The sequence below is a fragment of the Penicillium hispanicum genome (assembly GCF_028827665.1).
Source record: "Penicillium hispanicum strain IBT 35686 chromosome Unknown utg000006l_segment0_segment0, whole genome shotgun sequence".
Lineage (NCBI taxonomy): Eukaryota > Fungi > Ascomycota > Eurotiomycetes > Eurotiales > Aspergillaceae > Penicillium > Penicillium hispanicum.
In genome coordinates this window covers 1,173,296-1,191,789 of record NW_026623198.1, presented here as the reverse complement: position 1 = coordinate 1,191,789, position 18,494 = coordinate 1,173,296, and the positions used below count along the sequence as shown (strand labels likewise).

Sequence of the window (18,494 nt, the reverse complement as noted above, 5' to 3'; positions counted from 1 at the left end):
TAGCCGAGCTATCTTATCGATGTGTCACAGATAAGTACATCGTTAATGATACGCTGGGCTAGCAGCAATGTGGGTTTATTCGCACTTCATGTGTATGGAAAGTGAGCATTGCGGGGAGATAAAGATGGAGAGCTATTTGGTGATGAAGTAAGAAGCGCGGATGCGACGGCAAGCAGGGTCACATTTGCCGCATGCGACTTGCTCTCGCTGACATAATCCTCCGCATGCGGGGGGGACGGCAGGATCTTGTCAGGTATGGTATCGAGACCGAACAAGTACATCCCATACCCGCCACCAATACCTCCAATACACTATAAACGGGGCTACCACATCGGCATGCCGAATGTCACTGCAGAACAATCCCGCCGTCGTAGAGTTACATCATTGTCCAGGCTCTTTATCTTCTACTTTTTCAAGCACCTCCCCTCACCCATAATCTCTCCTTTCCCCTGGCACCTGAGCAAACAATCTTCCCCACTATCCTGGGACGTTGTCTTGTTCCAGAACTCGACACTCACCATGCCCGGCAAAACCACTGCCGTGAGGCGCATCACCAAATTCACCAACTGCCGCTTGGTGCGCGGCTCGAGCATGATTGAACAAGATCTCTGGATCGATTCTCTGACCGGCAAGATTCTCAAGGATCAGGAAGCCTTCTACGAGCTCCACCTCTCTCCCGATGAAATTATCGATCTTGGCGGCCGGATCTTGGCCCCGGGTCTGATCGATGTCCAGCTGAACGGTGCCCAGGGATTTGACTTCTCTGTGCCTTGCGAGACCAAAGAGGAGTACGATGAAGGACTGTGCCTGGTGAACCGTGGACTAGCTCGCACCGGCGTTACTTCATACCTGCCCACGGTAGTCAGCTCGACGCCCGAGGTCTACTGGAAGGTAAGTCAGCTCGACTTCAATCTACCCAAATAGGGAAGTAAGCATCACGCAGAAAGGCTCATGCGCAGACAGGTCCTTCCTTCCCTTGGTCCCACTGGAGCGACTCACCACGCACAAGATGGTGCCGAGTCGCTCGGCGCTCACGTCGAGGGCCCATTCATCAGCCCCGGCCGAAATGGCATTCATAAGCCCGAGGTCCTGCGAGCTGCTCAAAACTTCGACGACCTGCTTCACTGTTATGGTGCCGACAACTTGACCGCCACGACGCCGATCAAGATGATCACGGCTGCCCCAGAGGTCGGCAACATGATGGTGCAGATCCCGGAGATCACCAAGCGCAACATCATTTACTCAATCGGCCACTCAGATGCCACTTATGAGCAGGCCGTGTCAGCCACGCACCAGGGTGCCCATATGGTCACTCACCTGTTCAATGCTATGCGTCCTTTTTACCACCGTAACCCGGGTATCTTCGGTTTGTTGGGACAGAGCGAGCGCCGTCGTCCTTTTTATGGTGTGATTGCGGATGGGATCCACCTGCACCCCACGTCGATCAAGATCGCCTACAATGCGCACCCAGATGGCTTGGTTCTTGTCACTGATGCCATGAAGCTGTGTGGCCTACCGGATGGTGTTTATGAGTGGACAAATGGCGACCGTATTGTCAAGACGGGCGCTCGCTTGACCCTAGAGGGTTCGGATAAGATTGCTGGCAGCTCGGCCACACTCATCGAGTGCGTTAACAACTTCCGTCGTTGGTCTGGCACTTCCACAGCGGCCGCAATCGCCGCCGCTACCGCCACTCCCGCACGTCTCCTGGGTCTGGAGGGGGTCAAGGGTTCTCTGGAAAGTGGCGCTGATGCCGACTTGATCGTGCTGGGAGAGACAGACGACCCTTTCTCCGGCCCCACTTTGACAGTGGACCAGGTGTGGAAACGGGGGGTTAAAATCCATGATGCAGAGAAGACCGCGGTCATATGAAATCAGTACACCGGCCGAGTCCCATATTTGATCCATTTGTGCGCATCTGCTCAGGCCATTTTTACTTTTTTCTTGTTATGAATCTACACAGGCGCACCAGGTGTTTCGAGGAATTCTTGCATTCAATCATATCGCAGAAGAACAGTGCAGCGGCATGGTCATAGATTCGAAATTCGGAAGTCAATACACCGAAATCCTTTTGAAGAAACTTGAAGAGATAAGCCCTGTTAAATTCAGGGCTTGCGGTCGATATATCCATGTAACTGGGCAAACCATTTTAGTAGCCAACTTCTATGTCCAAAATATCGACGTCGTTTGATATATCAATACATATCCAAGAGACCCAAACACTGGGATCAGCCAATGAATTCTGACAAGCAGAAGGTGATAACGTGAGGTAGCCCTCCATGCCCGGACTCGACGGAGCTCTGCGCCGCTCGCTTGTATGCTAAACTGAAATCATAACAGAAAGGAAGACTTTTTTTTTTCTTTTTAGACATGCCATGCGTCTTCAGCCATTGCTTAGAGACGGGGCTGCGAGCGGGTCCAGCCAGTCTCCTCGGCAATGAGCTCGGCCGCACGCTCACCAATGGCCAGGACGGTGACCATGGGGTTGATGGACGGCATGTCAGGGAACACGCCAGCATCGGCGATACGGACGTTCTTCAGGCCACGGATCTTCAGCTTGGGATCCACAACGGCCATGGGGTCACGGGTCACATCGCCCATCTTGGTGGTACCAGCCGGGTGATAGACAGTGTGGGCAACACGACGGCCGTATTCGGACAAGTCCTCGTCCGTTTGAACCTTGGGGCCTGGGGCGACCTCGCGCTTAATCCACTCCTTGAAGGGCGACTGCTGAGCGATCTTACGGGCAGCCTTGAGACCAGCCACAATAGTCGCGGCATCGTAGCCCTCCGGATCAGTGAAGTAGCGGAAGTCCAGCGCGGGCTTCACAGACGAATCGGCGGAAGTCAGATACAGGCGACCGCGCGAACGCGGACGAGGGATATTAGGGGTCATGCAGAAGGCGTTCACGGGCTCGTCGTATCCCAGACGAGTGGTGTTGAGGGTGAAAGGAATCTGGTAGCAGTGCATCATCACGTCCGCGGCACGACCATCGAAGCCTGCGGCATCCTTCACCTCTCGGCGCAAGAAAATACCGGCGTCCGAGTCCATGGTGGTCTGGTTCGGAGGGACGGGGCAGTTCAGCTCCCACATAATGATGCTTTCCGGGTGGTCGAGCAGGTTCTCGCCCACACCAGGAAGATCCTTCACGACGGGGATACCCAACGCCGACAGCTGCTCGCGGGGACCGAGACCGGACAGCATCATCAAACGCGGGGTGTCGACAGCACCAGCGCAGAGAACAGTCTCCTTCTTGGCGCGTAAAGTGCGCTTGTCACCGGACAGCAGGGTCACGTCGACGCCAGTCACGGTGTCGCCCTCGACATTCACCTTGGAAACCCAGGCATTGGTGAGGATTGTCAGGTTGGGTCGCTTCTCCTCACCGCGCAGGATGGGGTGAATGTAAGCCACACTGGCACTGCTGCGCCGGCCGTCATCTGGGTTATAGGAGACATTGAAGAAACCAACCCCCTCGGTCAGTTCGCCCTTGTTGCGGATGTCGTCGTTGAAGTTCTCGATGACGGGGATGTCCATGGCTGAGGAGCAAGCCTGAACCCAGTCCTTGCAGAGCTGGTTGCGATGGCGAGCGTGCACGGGCTGGATGGTATTGCGCAGGCCATCAATGACACGAGTGAAGGTCTCAAAGTCCCAGCCCGTGCAGCCCTTGGCCACCCAGGTGCGGCAGTCATACTCGAAGGGACGGAAAGAGATGAGGGTGTTGTGGCTCGAGCAGCCGCCCAGCACCTTGGCGCGAGAGTGGCGGATGAAACTGTTTCCTACGCGGGCCCGTCAGTACCTACGTCTTCGCTCTTCATCGGATTATGGGCGTAGGCGACAATTGCACCGGCGCTGAGGGCATACCGTTGGGCTGTTCGGTAGTGGGATAGTCGTAGTCCAGTTCGCCGCCGAGCAGGTTGAGCCATTCCTTTAGGTTGAGGACGCGGTCGTCAGAGAAATCGCTAGGGCCACCTTCAATGACGAGCACGCGCTTGTTCGGCAAGTACTGGGCCAGGCGCGAGGCAATGACGCAGCCCGCGGTGCCACCACCGACAACAAGATAGTCATAGCTGTTGGCGTCAAGGGTAGGGAGCTCGTTGGTGGTGGCCATGTTGAATAGCGGTGGGGGGTGGGTTCAAGGATGAAGCGGGAATGGACGGGAATCGCCGTTTCTTTTAAAGAGGTTTGGGAAGGACTCGTTTCTAGGTTTCGGGTGGGCTGATCCGAGTGCAGAAAAAAGAACCCGAGGGAGAACGATCTCTCTATCGAGTACCCCGTTTCGGTGCTCGCGTGTAACTTTTTTTTTTCCCGCCATCGTCTTGCAACCCAGAGAAATTGACGATTGTGAGTGGTGGTGACTGGGGGGCTGGTGGAGTCGTCTTAGATAAACACGGTCCACTCGTGGCCAGCGGGTGAGAGAGATACACGGTGTTTCAGCCGACCCGACCACGAGAAAAGGGAGAAAAAAGGTAGATAGATAGATAGATAGATAGATCCCAAGAACGATCTACAGGACGGGAGAGGGGTGAGAAGGGGTGCAAGAAGTAATTGTCACGAAATTGGGGGGGGGGTCAGAGGAAGATAAAGCAAAGCGCCCTACAGTATTGCTTTTATTCAAGAGGGAGAGAAACGGCAGACTGAATGTAGTTACGTCACTCCCCATCAGGCCCTAACTATAGTTAGTTAGTTAACTATGTAGTTAACTAGTTATAGTTATGTATGTCCATGATAAGGCACTTGAAGGCCTGCCGTAGGCTCGCCAGCAAATGCCTTTCTTGGTGCGAGTTTCCCAGCGGGACCACACAACTCTATGGAGCAGGACAAAGGTGCAAAAGCTGCCTTCCCAGACAGCGAATTTTTGCCCCTGAAGAAGACGACCATTCCCCGCAGGCCTCCGGGTCCATTTGGCTGTGGCCACTAAACTGTTACGTACTGGCGGACCCACGAGTTGCGCTTTAGTTCCCGGTCAACCTCCGACCGTTGGTCTTCTCGGGGCGGTGTGGCGTACCATCGCGATCAAGATCTCTTCCGTCTCCGTTCATCGTTGTTGCTTTTCTATTCTTTAACTTATTTTTTTTGGAGTCCAAACATCCCCTCCGGCCCTCGCAGCCATGTCTCTCTCTTTCCCTCCCCGACAGCTCTACTACGACGGTCAGGTGCGGGCCGCTTCGTCTGGCAAGACCTTCCAGACCGTCAATCCCGCCACTGCAACCCCGTTGGCCGACATCCAAATCGCCTCAAACACCGATACCGACGCTGCCATTGCTGCTGCTGCCCGCGCATTCCCCGCCTGGTCCCAGACCCCTCCCATTGTCCGCGCTCGAATTCTCCACAAGGCTGCTGCCCTCCTGCGCGAGCGCAACGAAGAGATCGCCCGTGTCGAGACCTTGGACTCCGGCAAGGCCTTCACCGAGACCAGTACTGTTGATGTTGTGACCGGTGCTGATGTTCTGGAGTACTACGCCAACTTCATTGGAGGTGGTGGCCTCAATGGCGAGACTACTCAGCTTCGTGAGGATGCTTGGGTATATACTAAGAAAGCCCCTCTGGGCGTCTGTGCCGGCATTGGTGCGTGGAACTACCCTATTCAGATGTAGGTCTCTATCCTTCATTTTGCGATTCCAAGAGAAGAATCCTTTCTGATCATGATCATTTCTCAGTGCCCTTTGGAAGTCGGCTGCCTGCTTAGCTGCGGGTAATGCCATGGTCTACAAACCCAGCGAATACACTCCCCTTCACGGCGAGACACTCGCGAAAGTCTATACCGAGGCTGGTCTCCCCGCTGGCGTCTTTAATGTGATCAACGGCGCTGGCGACGTTGGTGCTTACCTGACCGGCCACCCGACCATTGCCAAAGTTTCGTTCACTGGCCAGGTGTCGACTGGTATGAAGGTCGCGGGCTCTGCAGCCGGCAACATGAAGTATGCCACCATGGAGCTGGGTGGCAAGAGCCCCCTCATCATCTGCCCGGATGCGGATGTGGACAATGCGGTCGACGGTGCCATGATGGCCAACTTCTATAGTACCGGCCAAGTCTGCACCAACGGCACTCGAGTCTTCGTTTCGCGGTCCATGAAGGTGCCCTTTGAGAAGCATCTGCTGGAGAAAATTCCCTTTGTGCGGGCTGGTCCCCTCTTCGATGAACAGACCAATTTTGGTCCCCTGAGCTCTGCCATCCACTACGAGAAGGTTATCTCCTATATTCGCCACGGTATTGAGACTGACCAGGCCACCTTGCTCTGCGGCGGTCTTGGAAAGCCCGTTGTGCCCCAGGAACTGCAGGACGGCTACTGGGTCAAACCTACCGTCTTCACCGACTGCACAGACTCCATGAGCATCGTGAAGGAGGAGATCTTCGGGCCCGTCATGTCCATCCTCTATTATGACACGGTTGAGGAAGCGGTGCAGCGCGCCAACGCCACCGAGCTGGGTCTTGCTGCCGGTGTCTTCACCAAGGATCTGAATCAGGCCCACCGGGTTATCGACCAGCTCCAGGCGGGTATCACTTGGATCAACACCTGGGGCGAGAGTCCCGCAGAGATGGCTGTCGGTGGCTGGAAGAAGAGTGGTCTGGGCGTGGAGAATGGTCGTCGTGGTATCGAGGCCTGGGTACAGAACAAGAGCACCCTGGTTGATATGAGCGGTACTGTGGCCACTGTCTTTGCTAAGCTGTAATGTTCTCCATGATGTGATGTGATGGATGACTCTCAAAAATCCGGATAGAGTGATGTATTTAATAAAAGAATAACGCTATATAGATCAGCCTTGCCTGCTACTGGTCAGTTGCGCTCTATATGTAATGGATGTTGGGGAGACTACTTCCTCTACTGTAGGCACTTGAACCTCATCGGTTCTCTCCTGTGCCTGGTCCTTTCTCTGTGCTTGTGTATCTTCTGAGTCAATCCTAATATGTGATTATGTGTCCTATCTGTGTGAGAACTGTGACACCAGATAGCCAGGTGAAACTATTTGGAGGTTCAAGTCGATGACTGATGGTTTTCAATATGAAAATAGAACAAATAGCCTGCTCGGCTTACTTGGGCGAGAGTCTTCCGTGCTATCGCCTCAAGGAAATATGTTATCCATCAAAGCCCATCTATCAATTCGAAACGATCGAAGCAACAGCATAACTCCTCAACTCTACCCGTAGCACCGCGAAAAACCCAGCGATGACTGCAGTGAACCTGATAATTCAATGAAAAAAGGCCGATATTCCCAATCTTTGAAAACTCGTGGTGGAAGAAGGGGGAGGGGGAAGAAATCAAAGATTCGACCGTGGATGTCACAACAATTGTGCGGTTTCTGTCAGAGCGCTGTCATTCTGGCACCCATGCGGTCGAAGATTAAGTCGTTCTTCAGAACGCCATCAAGGCCACCGATGGCCGAATCGACCATGCGTGAGGACATGCTATCTGGGGTCAATTCATCGTCCTCCATGGTCCGGTGAAGCTCGGTGTTGATGCGTAAATCCTTGGGCACTTTCTGCGGAGTCCCATCGGGAGTTGGCTGTTGCGGCGGAGTGAACTTTTTGACAGGTGTGGAGGCAGGGGCATAGACGCGAGGACGGTAGACCAGCGCTGGGCCTTGGGTGCGGGCGTCGGTACCAGTCTGTTCAATTGATTCGAAGTAACGCACTGTCTTGACCTTGAGCTCCAGTGTGGCGTCCCGATCGCAGACGATCAGTGGGTGCTGATGCAGCTGTAAAGCGGAGAGTGTCCACATGTGGTTGATGCCGTCTTCAAGGCCCTTCTGCACGGCAAATGCTTTGTGGGCGCCGGTTGCGACAATCACAACCTCCCGTGCATCCATGATTGTCTGGATACCTACGGTCATGGCCATGCGCGGGACTTTGTTCATATCATTGTCGAAGAAGCGCGAGTTAGCCAGGATAGTGTCATAGGCCAGAGTCTTGACTCGGGTACGGCTGCTAAGCGAGGAGCCGGGTTCGTTAAAGGCAATGTGCCCATCGGGTCCAACACCGCCCAGGAAAAGCTCGATGCCACCGTGGTGGGCGATACGCGCATCGAAGGACGCGCACTCGGCAGCAAGGTCGGGTGCATTGCCGTCGAGGATATTGATATTCTGAGGCGGGATATCCACGTGGGAGAAGAAGTGCTTGTACATGAAACTGTGATAGGACTCCGGATGGTCGCGAGGCAGACCCACGTATTCGTCCTACAGACTCAGTCAGGAGCTGTGCTAACGAGTTGGCGCATCAGGAGGTTGCATACCATGTTGAAGGTCACAACATTCTTGAACGAGATCTCCCCGGCACGGTGTCGCTGCACAAGGATCTTGTAGATTATCTCAGGGCTGCTACCTGTCGGCAGACCCAGCACGAAAGGCTGTTCCTCGGTCGGATTGAAAGCCTGGATGCGGCCTGAAATCGAGACGGTTAGCATGTCTAACTTGGCCTTGTCGCGCACACGCCGATTCTGGGCCACTCACTCACGATGTACTCAGCAATGTACACCGACGCCGCCTGAGGATCCTCCCGGATGATGACACGCCTGCATGATGAATGTTCAAGTTAGCCTCAAATGTTCCCGGAGGAAGGAAACAGTGGATGTTGACATACATCGCGGTTACGTCAGCGGGCGTGTGTTGCCAGAGATAGAAATGATGGGAGGGAAGAACAAAAGACGATTTCAAGAGAAGAAGGAACGAGATACAATAAAGAGGAGGTTGTAAGGAACAGGAAGAAGAAGCTAGGATGAGAAGTAAAAGGTCAGTGTAAGAGGAAGGTTCCTGGGTCGGTTACCTCCGGTGTACGACCGTATTAGAGGATCTACAGTAGCACGGGAGGGTCCGCCCTCTCTCTCCTCTTACTCTGCTTCATCCCACTATGGACTCTTCATCAGCCTCCGCAAAGGCATCGTTACATACACCGTCCCATATAGCCGAGGCCGGTTGACGTCTGCGGAGGCGCACGAGATAGCAATCCCACGCCTCATTCGTCCTTGGAGATTCGTCATTCCAGGGTATCGCACTCAAGTGTGGAAACTATAGAAGCAGGTATATCTGCTGGTAAGGATACAGGATCTATCTATTTTCCATGAGGTGGCCAACAATAGCAAATTCTCAATGACCCAGTCGTAAACAATTGTGATTGTGATCAATATAAGACTCCAGAAGCGGACCGCGATGTTAAGCTGGCAGGACGGTTCCATCGTGCCATCAGACGAGTTGCATTCAGTGTATGTAAAGGGAAACCTGGGGCAGCGATGAAGTAACCAATGCAACCTTACATAGAGACACAACCGGTTTAGCGTTGCAGTGTTGCACTTTCATACCTGTATGGTACCATACAGGTATGCATTACAGTATGTATCATATCATATGTTCATCCTCTGATTGTCCCCAATCAATGACAGATCTGTGGGAGAAAACATGACCAGGTCAGTCTGGCACAAACAAAGGGAAGTTTGGGTATCGCGTTGAGCAAACCACACCTCTGGGCTTAGTATACCATCCTATTCATCATTCACTAAAGCGGTCCTTGTGTGCGAGCAGATGGACAGTAATTTCGGTGTACTTGGAAGGAGGTATCCAACATGGTACAAGCGCAAAGGCGGAGACGATAGGTTATCTTATCTGCACGCGCCTGCAAGCTCAACCCAATCCCGATTGCGGCTCTGGAGCTGCAGCGCTTATTCCGAATCCATGCGGATTCCTTCCCCTCTCGTCACCTGACTGCGACCTCGGAGCTTCTCCTTGTTCATCCTCACTCCCGTAAGGCTGATGCCACCCCCGGTTGCAGCTTGTCTTGACGTGGATCCTTTGACCTCCTGTGTTGCCGTTGGCCCCTGCTGGCATTCTTCATTCCCCTCCCAGGGCCATGGCCCCGAAAGAGGACATGCTGCCCCCGGGCTGGGAGGATTTAGACAGGTATGTTGATCGTTCCGGCGATTCCAGACCCTGCGCGTTCCCTCGCCGTCTGGATTCATCGCTCCTCCACAGCGTTGTGGAACCCCAACGCCCCCTCGGATGGTTTGGACTATTTCCACTTCGGGAAGGTTGACACCTGAAGAGGGACCGGCTCTTCGGACGCGCCATGCTGACGTGCCATGTGGTAGGCAAATGGGCCAGCTATTTATGATGGGCTTCGATGGTACGACTGTCAACCCTCAGATCCGCTCGCTCATTGAGGACTACCACCTCGGTTCCATTCTCCTGTCCGCCAAGAACTTGAAATGTATTGTCCATACTTGTCAATCCATTACAACCTGTGACATGCGTTGACTAACCTCCGTCAATAGCGGCCGAGGAGGCTACTCGACTGGTCCTCGAATTGCAAACTATCGCCCGCAACGCTGGCCATCCGGTTCCGCTGCTCATCGCGCTGGATCAAGAGAATGGTGGCGTCAACAGCCTGTATGATGAGATCTATGTTCGGCAGTTCCCTAGCGCCATGGGAATGGCAGCCACGGGGTCCAAATCTTTAGCCCACGAGGTTGCAGTGGCCACAGCGCAGGAGCTCAAGGCTGTTGGAGTCAACTGGATTCTGGGTCCAGTCCTAGATGTCTTGACCAATGTGCGGAACCAACCCCTCGGGGTTCGCACCACCGGCGATGACCCTCAGGAGGCATCCCAGTATGGAGTGCAATTCATGAAAGGATATCAAGAAGCGGGCCTGGCCACCTGCGGCAAGCACTTCCCTTCCTACGGCAATCTAGAATTCCTAGGCTCTCATACGGATGTCCCCATCATCACCGAATCACTAGAGCAACTCAGCCTCAATGCCTTAGTACCCTTTCGCAACGCCATCATGCAAGGCCTCGATGCTATGATGGTGGGTGGGGTATCAATGTCCTCGGCAGGGATGAATGTGATGCATGCCTGCCTGAGCGATCAAGTGGTAGACGAGCTCCTCCGAAAAGATCTCAAGTTCAAAGGGGTTGTCGTTTCGGAGTGCTTGGAGATGGAGGCCTTGACGCATAATATTGGAGTTGGCGGCGGAACAGTGATGGCCAAAAATGCGGGCTGCGATGTCATCCTGCTGTGTCGATCCTTCCCGGTACAACAAGAAGCAATCAATGGACTCAAGTTGGGCGTGGAAAATGGTATCATTGGCCGCGCTCGAATTACGCAGTCTTTGTGTCGGGTCCTAGATCTCAAAGCACGGTGCACCTCTTGGGAGCAGGCGTTGAAGCCTCCCGGTCTCCTTTCCCTCACCCAAATGCAGCCATCGCATACCCACCTTTCTACACGGGCTTACAACAACTCAATCACTGTTATACGAGACAAGAACAACTTGCTACCCCTTTCAAATGTCATTGACGCCAACGAAGAGCTCTTACTATTGACTCCCTTGGTCAAGCCACTCGCAGCTTCAGCAGTCACTCTCTCCGCAAACGAACCCATCCATGGCTCTCTCGATCCAGCAGCATCATTGGATCAAACCGCATCGATTATGAGTGGAGAGAGTATTTTCAAGGAGCTTGGGAGGTCTCTCTCACGGCAAAGGAACGGTCGTGTGTTGCATACGTCATATACAGCCAATGGAGTGCGTCCCATCCACGAAGACCTCATTAAGCGAGCTTGCGCGGTCATTGTGGTTACCGCGGACGCCAACCGTAACCTATATCAACAGGCATTCTCGAAACATGTCTCGTTGATATGTCAATCACAATACTCCCCTTCTGGTGAACGATGGGAAAAGCCTTTGATTGTGATAGCAGTCAGTTCTCCGTATGATTTCGCCATGGACACATCAATCGCGACCTATATTTGCACATATGACTTCACAGAGACCGCACTTCAGGCACTCGTCAAGGTCTTATATGGTGAACTGACGGCAACGGGGACGTTGCCCGGCTCCATCAGCCGCAGCCAGAAAATTAATCAGTCTCGTCAGCATTGGCTTGTAGAGAACTGGAACGAGGAACGTGATGCAGACGCTTTGGATGCGCTCCTAGATGCGGTCCGAGAGGATTGTCCGCAAGGTCAGCGTTCAGAGCTGCTTGGGTCCACGTATAATAGCTTTCTCTTACGGAGAGAGGACATTGTCGAAGCACACTTTGTGGTCCGCAATAGCAGCACTCAGGCTCTGTATGGATTCTGTGCAACTTATTTCTTTCAGTCCACCGGGACCGGTGTTATTGGCTGTCTGATTGTCGATCCATCCCGGCGAAAACTCTCCATCGGGCATTCTCTTCATAGCCGCGCAATCCGCACCCTTCTCCAGCGAAAAGGCATCAAACGATTTCAACTTGGGTCTCGACTTCCTGGCATCTACCTGGGCATTCCGTCCGTCAACTCTGTCGATCGCAAGCGACTGCGTCAGTGGTTCGCGAACTTAGGCTGGAATACTGCGCTTTCTCGCCCCGTCTGCAGCGTCACGCTCCGCAATTTGACAACATGGACCCCACCAGATGGGCTCATGGCGACATTGCAGAACGCTGATGTGATCTACGACCTCGTGTATGGTTGGGACTTTGCCCGGGCGATCCTTGACCACATCAAGACCAATGCGCGGCAGGGGGTGGCCGACATCTATCGCATCGCGCTTGGGGGTGCTCCGAACTGTGGAATAATCCGGGCCAAGCGTTCCTCGGACGATATGATTTTGGGAAGTATAGTGATCTATAACGAACGATCTACATTAGCTGAGCACATGCCAGCCTTGCGCGCCACCAATACGCCCGTTGGGGGCATCTCGTCGCTCGTGATATCTCCTTGCGTGGACGAGTATTCCACGATCATGCAGGGGCTGATCCTGCTAGCTATCAAGCAGATCCGGAAGCTGAATGCCCATGCTGTCGTGATGGATTGTGTACGTTCCTAGCCGGCTTCCTTTTTATTGGCCTTTCACACATCCCCCACCCACACACACACTCTCTCTCTCTCTCTCTCGTCTTCTCCTTTCGGCTGGTAGAAGTGAAACGCTAATGAGTTGCAGGTGGATGGCGATGGGAATTTCGACTGTCTCTGCTCAATGGGCTTTAGCATGCTCCACAGCTTCGAGGAAGTTAACTGCGATGCCGCCACCTGGACGATGCTGCACTCCTCCTAAAGGGGACAACGATCTTTCGATTTTTCTCTTTTTTGCCAGGCCGATATCCCACTCCCGGTTCTACTTTCAGTGTCTTCTTTATTTTTTTTTCTTCGTCTCGATTCTCGCATATATGATATCCAACTTCTTGGCATGTGGTTCTAGTTGTGCCGTCGTTCTGGGCCAGGGAATGAAATTGCGATGCAGGTACAGGGGGCTCTCGCGGGGTTTCTTGATTCGACCTTGGCCTTTTGTGGCGTTTTTTGCCTTTCCCCCCTGTGCATATATAATTATGGATTAATTATTTCTTGGTTGATGATTATTACCTCGGGAGTGTGCACACTTCGGGTAGGACAGTCTGCACGGCGTCATTCGGGCCAATCTTACATCATTTGATTGAGACTCTTCCTACTGTGGGTAAGTACCGATGGTAGTCAAGCGACTGACTGGGTATGTCGATCACGGGAGATCCGCATCATCTGGATCATGTCCTCTCCCAGGACAGCCTCGCACCTTCGGTACCTCCAGTACTTACATGTATATGCCCCTACATGCAGTATATGTGGGTGTACTGGCCATGTATACTTTACAGGCCCAGACTCACTAGATCCCCGTCGAGTGGGGCTGAGGTCTCGTCCGCTCACTGGACCGGACGTCCGTAGGAGAAGTGAATGAGATGACCATAATTAAATATGTTATGAACAACGAGGGTCGTTATCTCGCACAACGGAGGCTGCGAGCGTGGACTCCGCTTGGTACCCAAAGTCAGGGCTTTCCACCTTCGTCGGTTAGAACGACGCGAATAATCATAGGGTGCGATTATGATGATTACTATTCTTGTCGCGGTCCGGGCACGGTTGGACCATTGGCCGTTTAGGCAGTTGTCGAGCTTCCAATAAAATATCCCGGGTCTTCCTCAAACGGTCCGTCTGCACGTGCGTGTTGCCTTTCATACATGTACATACATATACAAGTACCTGTACTTGTGACGGACGCCAAATTAGCGGCCTCGGGTGTCGGGGCTACACTTCTATCCGGATGCGCGCGTCCCCCCTTTTTTGCGCCCGGCAATTCGCTCTAGTCTTCGCGAACCCTCTGAAGCGGGGGGGGGGGGGAGGGCACTATAGTAGAGTTTGGCAGGTTCTAGGAGTCCGCGGAAATGCCTCAGTCGCACAGTGCACTCGGTGTCTAGGGATTTACGATGCTTGCAGCGCCGGCGAGGCCCGCCAGGCCCTCTCGACCGCATTGCGCCCGATCCACATTCCACATTCCTTATCTTCGATCTGCTCTCCGCACCCGGGAAAACGAGAAAAAAAAAGGGGGGGGGGGGGAGCCCTGCGTCGTGTATTCGAGTACCACGCTGGTTCAACCGCGTCGCATGCACCTTTGACAACAGATCCCAAACGCGTCTAGTAGATCGGATCGGAGTCGGTGATCGCCGGGTGGACTGTATATACATAATGTACAGGTTTCCTCACGGGAAGTAAAATCAAACCTTGAAAGCTTGGAGAGCTCGGGGGCCGCAAGGGCGATTCGGGGCGTCGACGCATTGGGTAAACGCGGTCCATCGCGCTGGGCGAATCGTCGTCCTCCATGCCAATCAGAGTCGTCATTCTCTCTCTTTTGCCACGGATCAATCAGAGCAAGGTTCAGTTCTGGTTCGGTCCGGGAGTCCATGTACATAGTAGGTACGGTCCCTTGGGCGACGATAAATGATTTGCCCGGGCGAGAAGAAGGCTGCTGAAGGGCAAGGGCCAATCATGATGGTGGAAGGCGACATCTCCAATATACATATGTAATGACGATACCCAGGGCTGAGTATAGGGAATACTGTATATCTGGACTGTATGCTCGGCGTCAGCTTCGACAGGGCCACGTCAGGAACATGCAGGATCCAGAGTCGAATCGGGTAAATGCACGGGAGATGAAGCCAGAAGATCCTCGCGAGCTTGACGCTTCACATGGGCCAAAAGCTTCTCTAACTTCTCTTGCTCTCCCCGCCACATCCGTCGCTCGCTGCCCAGTCCGGTATGTCGACTTCAGCGCCAACGGTCCGACTCGGGCAGGAGTCCTGCAGTCTCACACGCTCGTGATGCCGCGCGAGATTACACGGTATGACCTGGATGCATCACCCGCCGAAGCACAACGGCCGAACCTGCAGAAGAATCAGGAGAGAATTCTGGCCGGACATCGCCGGTCCCACCCTCCTCTCGCACTCTTCTTTCGCCCCCACGAGGCAACCCTGAATCGAGCAGAGAGGTATGAGGTCGAATGGGCTCGATCAGAGTTTCTCTCCCCTCTCTCTCTCCTGGAAGGAAGTAAATCCTTATTGCCCGGGGGCTTTGGTTGGTGGTCATCCTTCTCCGCGTGGGATACGTATACGTCTCCCAAGAATTCTCTTCCCTTTCCTGTCTTTTTCGCACGACTTTTCGTACCGTGGCAGGATTCTCGGTTCCTGGCTCCGACTGGATGCGTCTCGATGGCGAGTGGAGATGCAGGCTCTCCACCAATCACCAGAACTGGCCCCGGAGGCAGTCCAATTGGGAGATGCATGATCGCAGACGGTCACGGCCGTGCTCGCTCTCGTGTCTGTTCACTCGATGCATGGTGCAATGTGCTGATTGACTCGAGGACCCTCCTTCACTCATCACGATGGCGCTGCATGTCAGACGGGCCCACGATGATCATCGATCCTTCTGGGGCGTACAAAGTCATAGGGATGTATATAATGTATTACTTACAAAGGGAGGGGTGGAGTGAAAAGAAGAAACGGGGGAGGGGGACAAATCAAAAGGGAGGATAAAGGAAAACAAATGGTGGCTTTAGTGGATAGGATCTTGAGAATCATCCGCATCATTCCCAGCCCGGGATCCTCGGAGCCCGCCGTCTCTCCCTCAACCATACATGTTACATGTTAGTGTCTGGCCGTCATATTGATTACTCTGTACTATCGCTATAACTCTCCTCTCTGTCCTGCTTTCTCCGGTGCCCGTGGCGTTTTCAGGCTGTTTACCGAAACAGCCGGGCCTCAAAAGGCAGGTGGGTTCATGGTTCTCCGAAACTGATCTTCAGGGCCCAAGACGGAGCGAAACTGCGACCGTTGCCGAGAGCCGGTGAGCGATCGCCCGCGTCTTACCCCATCGAGAGGGGAGGAGTGGAAAGAGAGGGGGGAAACAAGTGAGATTTGGGGGGAGAGTAGAGAAAGGAAGGGTAGAGTGGATGTGAATAACTATCCGCCCAGAAGTCCCGTAGTCCATACACACTCCGTACCCGTCGACCTTAGAGCCCCCCCACAAGCACTAGAGAAAGAAGGCAAAACAGGAAACGAACCGAGAAAAAAAAAAGAGAGAGAGCGAGAGAAGAGAGTCCCGTCTTCGTCGGTTCTCCGCAAAAACCGCGGCTCCACTTTTCCCCGAATCCGTCTCGGTCGCTCGCGCATCCCGGGCTCTTCAACACCGCATTCCATGACCCCCTCTTGCTCTTGCATTCCCCTTAGCTCCCCTTTTTGTCCTTCTCTTTGTCTTCTTTCTTCCTCACATCCCTCACCCTCGCCATGGAGGGTTTCGATACCATGGCTATGCCGCCATACCTGGCGAGTCCCTTGTCTCTGGGCAATCTCCAAGGCACCGACTATCTCAATGCCATGCCAGGCCTCGACCTTCCCGATCATCGTTCCAACTTCGATTCCGAGACCTTCGTCAGGTAAGTCGCCCGCGCTTCGAGTCCAGAGCCGCTCCTGCGCCGAGACTAACAACGGGCCCGTTCCTCCCAGCGATGACCTCGCCTTCGCCCAACATACCCTGCCGCATTCATTGAAGCGCTTCCCCTCGGGCTATGATGACCCTTTCACGGACATGGTTACTCCATTTGACCCGATTCCCACAGAACAGCCCCAGGACTCTTCAATCGATCACAACAATAAGCTGCTGAGCTTCTCATTACCCGTCTACCATTTCACTCTGCTCGATTATTCGATGCGGCGCACCTCCTTGTCGGTGTCGGCCCAGCTCCATGGCATGTTTTTTCTGGCCGAATCCCCCTACACCACCTCTCCATCCGAAAACGCCCCGCCGCAGCAGGGTGCAGAGTTGACCTGTTATCGCCGGAACCTCTTCCAAATCACCGGATCAGTGACCTTGCCCCGGGGGATGCGTTACATCATGACCGACCAAGGTGACCGGATTCCAATTCTGGCGCAAGAGCTGACCGTGTCAGCCACCGAGTCTGTGGAGGGGAACCCGGTCAAGATTATCTCGGTGCCCTGGAAGACGCCCTCGGCTGCAGCCGCCAATTCTGGTACGGTTCTCGAAGATAACAACCCAAGCACCGCTGCCAAAATCGAGAAGGAGCCCCCACCAATCCCGCTCGATATCATGGCCGGCCAGGACCTTGATACGGACTATGCGACTTTCCCCGTTGCCTGGAAACGCCTCCAATTCCGCGTGGCTACCGCCAACAACGGCCGCCGGAAGGAGCTGCAACAGCATTTCGTGGTCCGCCTCAAAGTGGTCGCGACGCTTTCCACCGGTGCCAAAATCCCCATCTCGGAGGTACAGTCAGGCCCTGTAATCGTTCGAGGGCGCAGCCCGCGCAACTTTCAGTCCCGGAAAGATCTCCCGTTGAGCGGGAGCGCCGCTGCTTCACGCAAGAACCAGGCCAGCTCAGCTGCTGCACTCAACCGCACCCCGACCAACGAGTCTGCGCCGCGTCGAGCCAGCGTGACCCCAGCTAAGCCGAAGGCCCCGTCCGCAACCGTCCAAAGCAGTTCTCCGGAGACGACATCTGTTCCCCCTCCCACTTTGATGCAACAACCTCAGGCCACTCCCGACTGGACTCCTATCCCACAATCAGCCTCCAACGCCGTAATGACCCACACACACCAGTCTCTTTTTCCTCACTCCAGCCCAGAGCAACTCTCTCAGACTGCCGACCAACAACGCCGCATAAGCAGCGCCACAGCAGCCGCTGCCGCGCCCATTAATCTATCTCTTTTGGATGAAGAGGATGGAACCGATGCTACCCTTCATCTCGATCAAAAGATCATGCCACCTTATACCAGCGAACTCCAGCAACGGTCAGTAAGCATGGATCAGTCGGCACCGCCAGCCAAGATTCGCAAGCTGTCACACAACATCTCTCAGACCCCATCCCGGAGCGCTACCTCGTCAGTTCCGCTGCTGGAAACCGCGAATCTGCCCCAGCAGTTTGTCTCTTCGCTTCCTTTTCCGAATGAGAGTACAGACTTTCTCTATGAGTACTTTCCCCTCGGGTTGGATGACTGGCAGGCGCCCGTTGATGCTGTCTACCGGCCCCATGTAGTGCACCACACCAATATGCCCGAGATGAAGTTTGTGGCCTCTCGAGGCCGCAGCAAGCGCTATTTTGCCGCAGAAGACGTTTTCTAATGCGACTTCTTGGACGCTTGGGTGGCGTTTTATCTCTGGTGGTTCTCGGGTCGCGTCTGCCTGCACGTCGGGATAAGGTGTTTCTTTGTTGTTTCTGC

The 18,494-nt window shown here is 54.1% G+C and overlaps 7 protein-coding genes across 7 annotated transcripts; 5 read left to right on the top strand and 2 right to left on the bottom strand.

Moving 5' to 3' along the window:
- Window positions 1–519: 519 nt before the first annotated feature.
- On the top strand, window positions 520–1,872 carry N7459_006770 (N-acetylglucosamine-6-phosphate deacetylase; the record flags this gene model as incomplete). The annotated part of the gene is made up of 2 exons (XM_056945938.1): window positions 520–891; window positions 964–1,872. The coding sequence occupies 2 exons, from the start codon at window positions 520–522 to the stop codon at window positions 1,870–1,872; spliced, it is 1,281 nt and encodes a 426-aa protein (XP_056797937.1).
- Window positions 1,873–2,394: 522 nt separating this feature from the next.
- N7459_006769 (GMC family oxidoreductase) lies at window positions 2,395–4,108 on the bottom strand (the record flags this gene model as incomplete). The annotated part of the gene is made up of 2 exons (XM_056945937.1): window positions 2,395–3,776; window positions 3,862–4,108. The coding sequence occupies 2 exons, from the start codon at window positions 4,106–4,108 to the stop codon at window positions 2,395–2,397; spliced, it is 1,629 nt and encodes a 542-aa protein (XP_056797936.1).
- A 1,000-nt stretch (window positions 4,109–5,108) lies between these two features.
- Window positions 5,109–6,672, top strand: N7459_006768 (uncharacterized protein; the record flags this gene model as incomplete). The annotated part of the gene is made up of 2 exons (XM_056945936.1): window positions 5,109–5,590; window positions 5,658–6,672. The coding sequence occupies 2 exons, from the start codon at window positions 5,109–5,111 to the stop codon at window positions 6,670–6,672; spliced, it is 1,497 nt and encodes a 498-aa protein (XP_056797935.1).
- A 630-nt stretch (window positions 6,673–7,302) lies between these two features.
- N7459_006767 (uncharacterized protein) lies at window positions 7,303–8,972 on the bottom strand (the record flags this gene model as incomplete). Its single annotated transcript, XM_056945935.1, has 4 exons — window positions 7,303–8,172; window positions 8,229–8,377; window positions 8,446–8,507; window positions 8,884–8,972. The coding sequence occupies 4 exons, from the start codon at window positions 8,970–8,972 to the stop codon at window positions 7,303–7,305; spliced, it is 1,170 nt and encodes a 389-aa protein (XP_056797934.1).
- An 863-nt stretch (window positions 8,973–9,835) lies between these two features.
- N7459_006766 (putative beta-N-acetylglucosaminidase) lies at window positions 9,836–13,012 on the top strand (the record flags this gene model as incomplete). The annotated part of the gene is made up of 4 exons (XM_056945934.1): window positions 9,836–9,885; window positions 10,074–10,192; window positions 10,257–12,772; window positions 12,899–13,012. The coding sequence occupies 4 exons, from the start codon at window positions 9,836–9,838 to the stop codon at window positions 13,010–13,012; spliced, it is 2,799 nt and encodes a 932-aa protein (XP_056797933.1).
- A 1,864-nt stretch (window positions 13,013–14,876) lies between these two features.
- On the top strand, window positions 14,877–15,794 carry N7459_006765 (uncharacterized protein; the record flags this gene model as incomplete). Its single annotated transcript, XM_056945933.1, has 1 exon — window positions 14,877–15,794. One exon carries the CDS (start codon window positions 14,877–14,879, stop codon window positions 15,792–15,794), a length of 918 nt encoding a protein of 305 aa, XP_056797932.1.
- Window positions 15,795–16,544: 750 nt separating this feature from the next.
- N7459_006764 (NDT80/PhoG-like DNA-binding family protein) lies at window positions 16,545–18,396 on the top strand (the record flags this gene model as incomplete). Its single annotated transcript, XM_056945932.1, has 2 exons — window positions 16,545–16,693; window positions 16,764–18,396. The coding sequence occupies 2 exons, from the start codon at window positions 16,545–16,547 to the stop codon at window positions 18,394–18,396; spliced, it is 1,782 nt and encodes a 593-aa protein (XP_056797931.1).
- Between the last annotated feature and the right edge of the window lie 98 nt (window positions 18,397–18,494).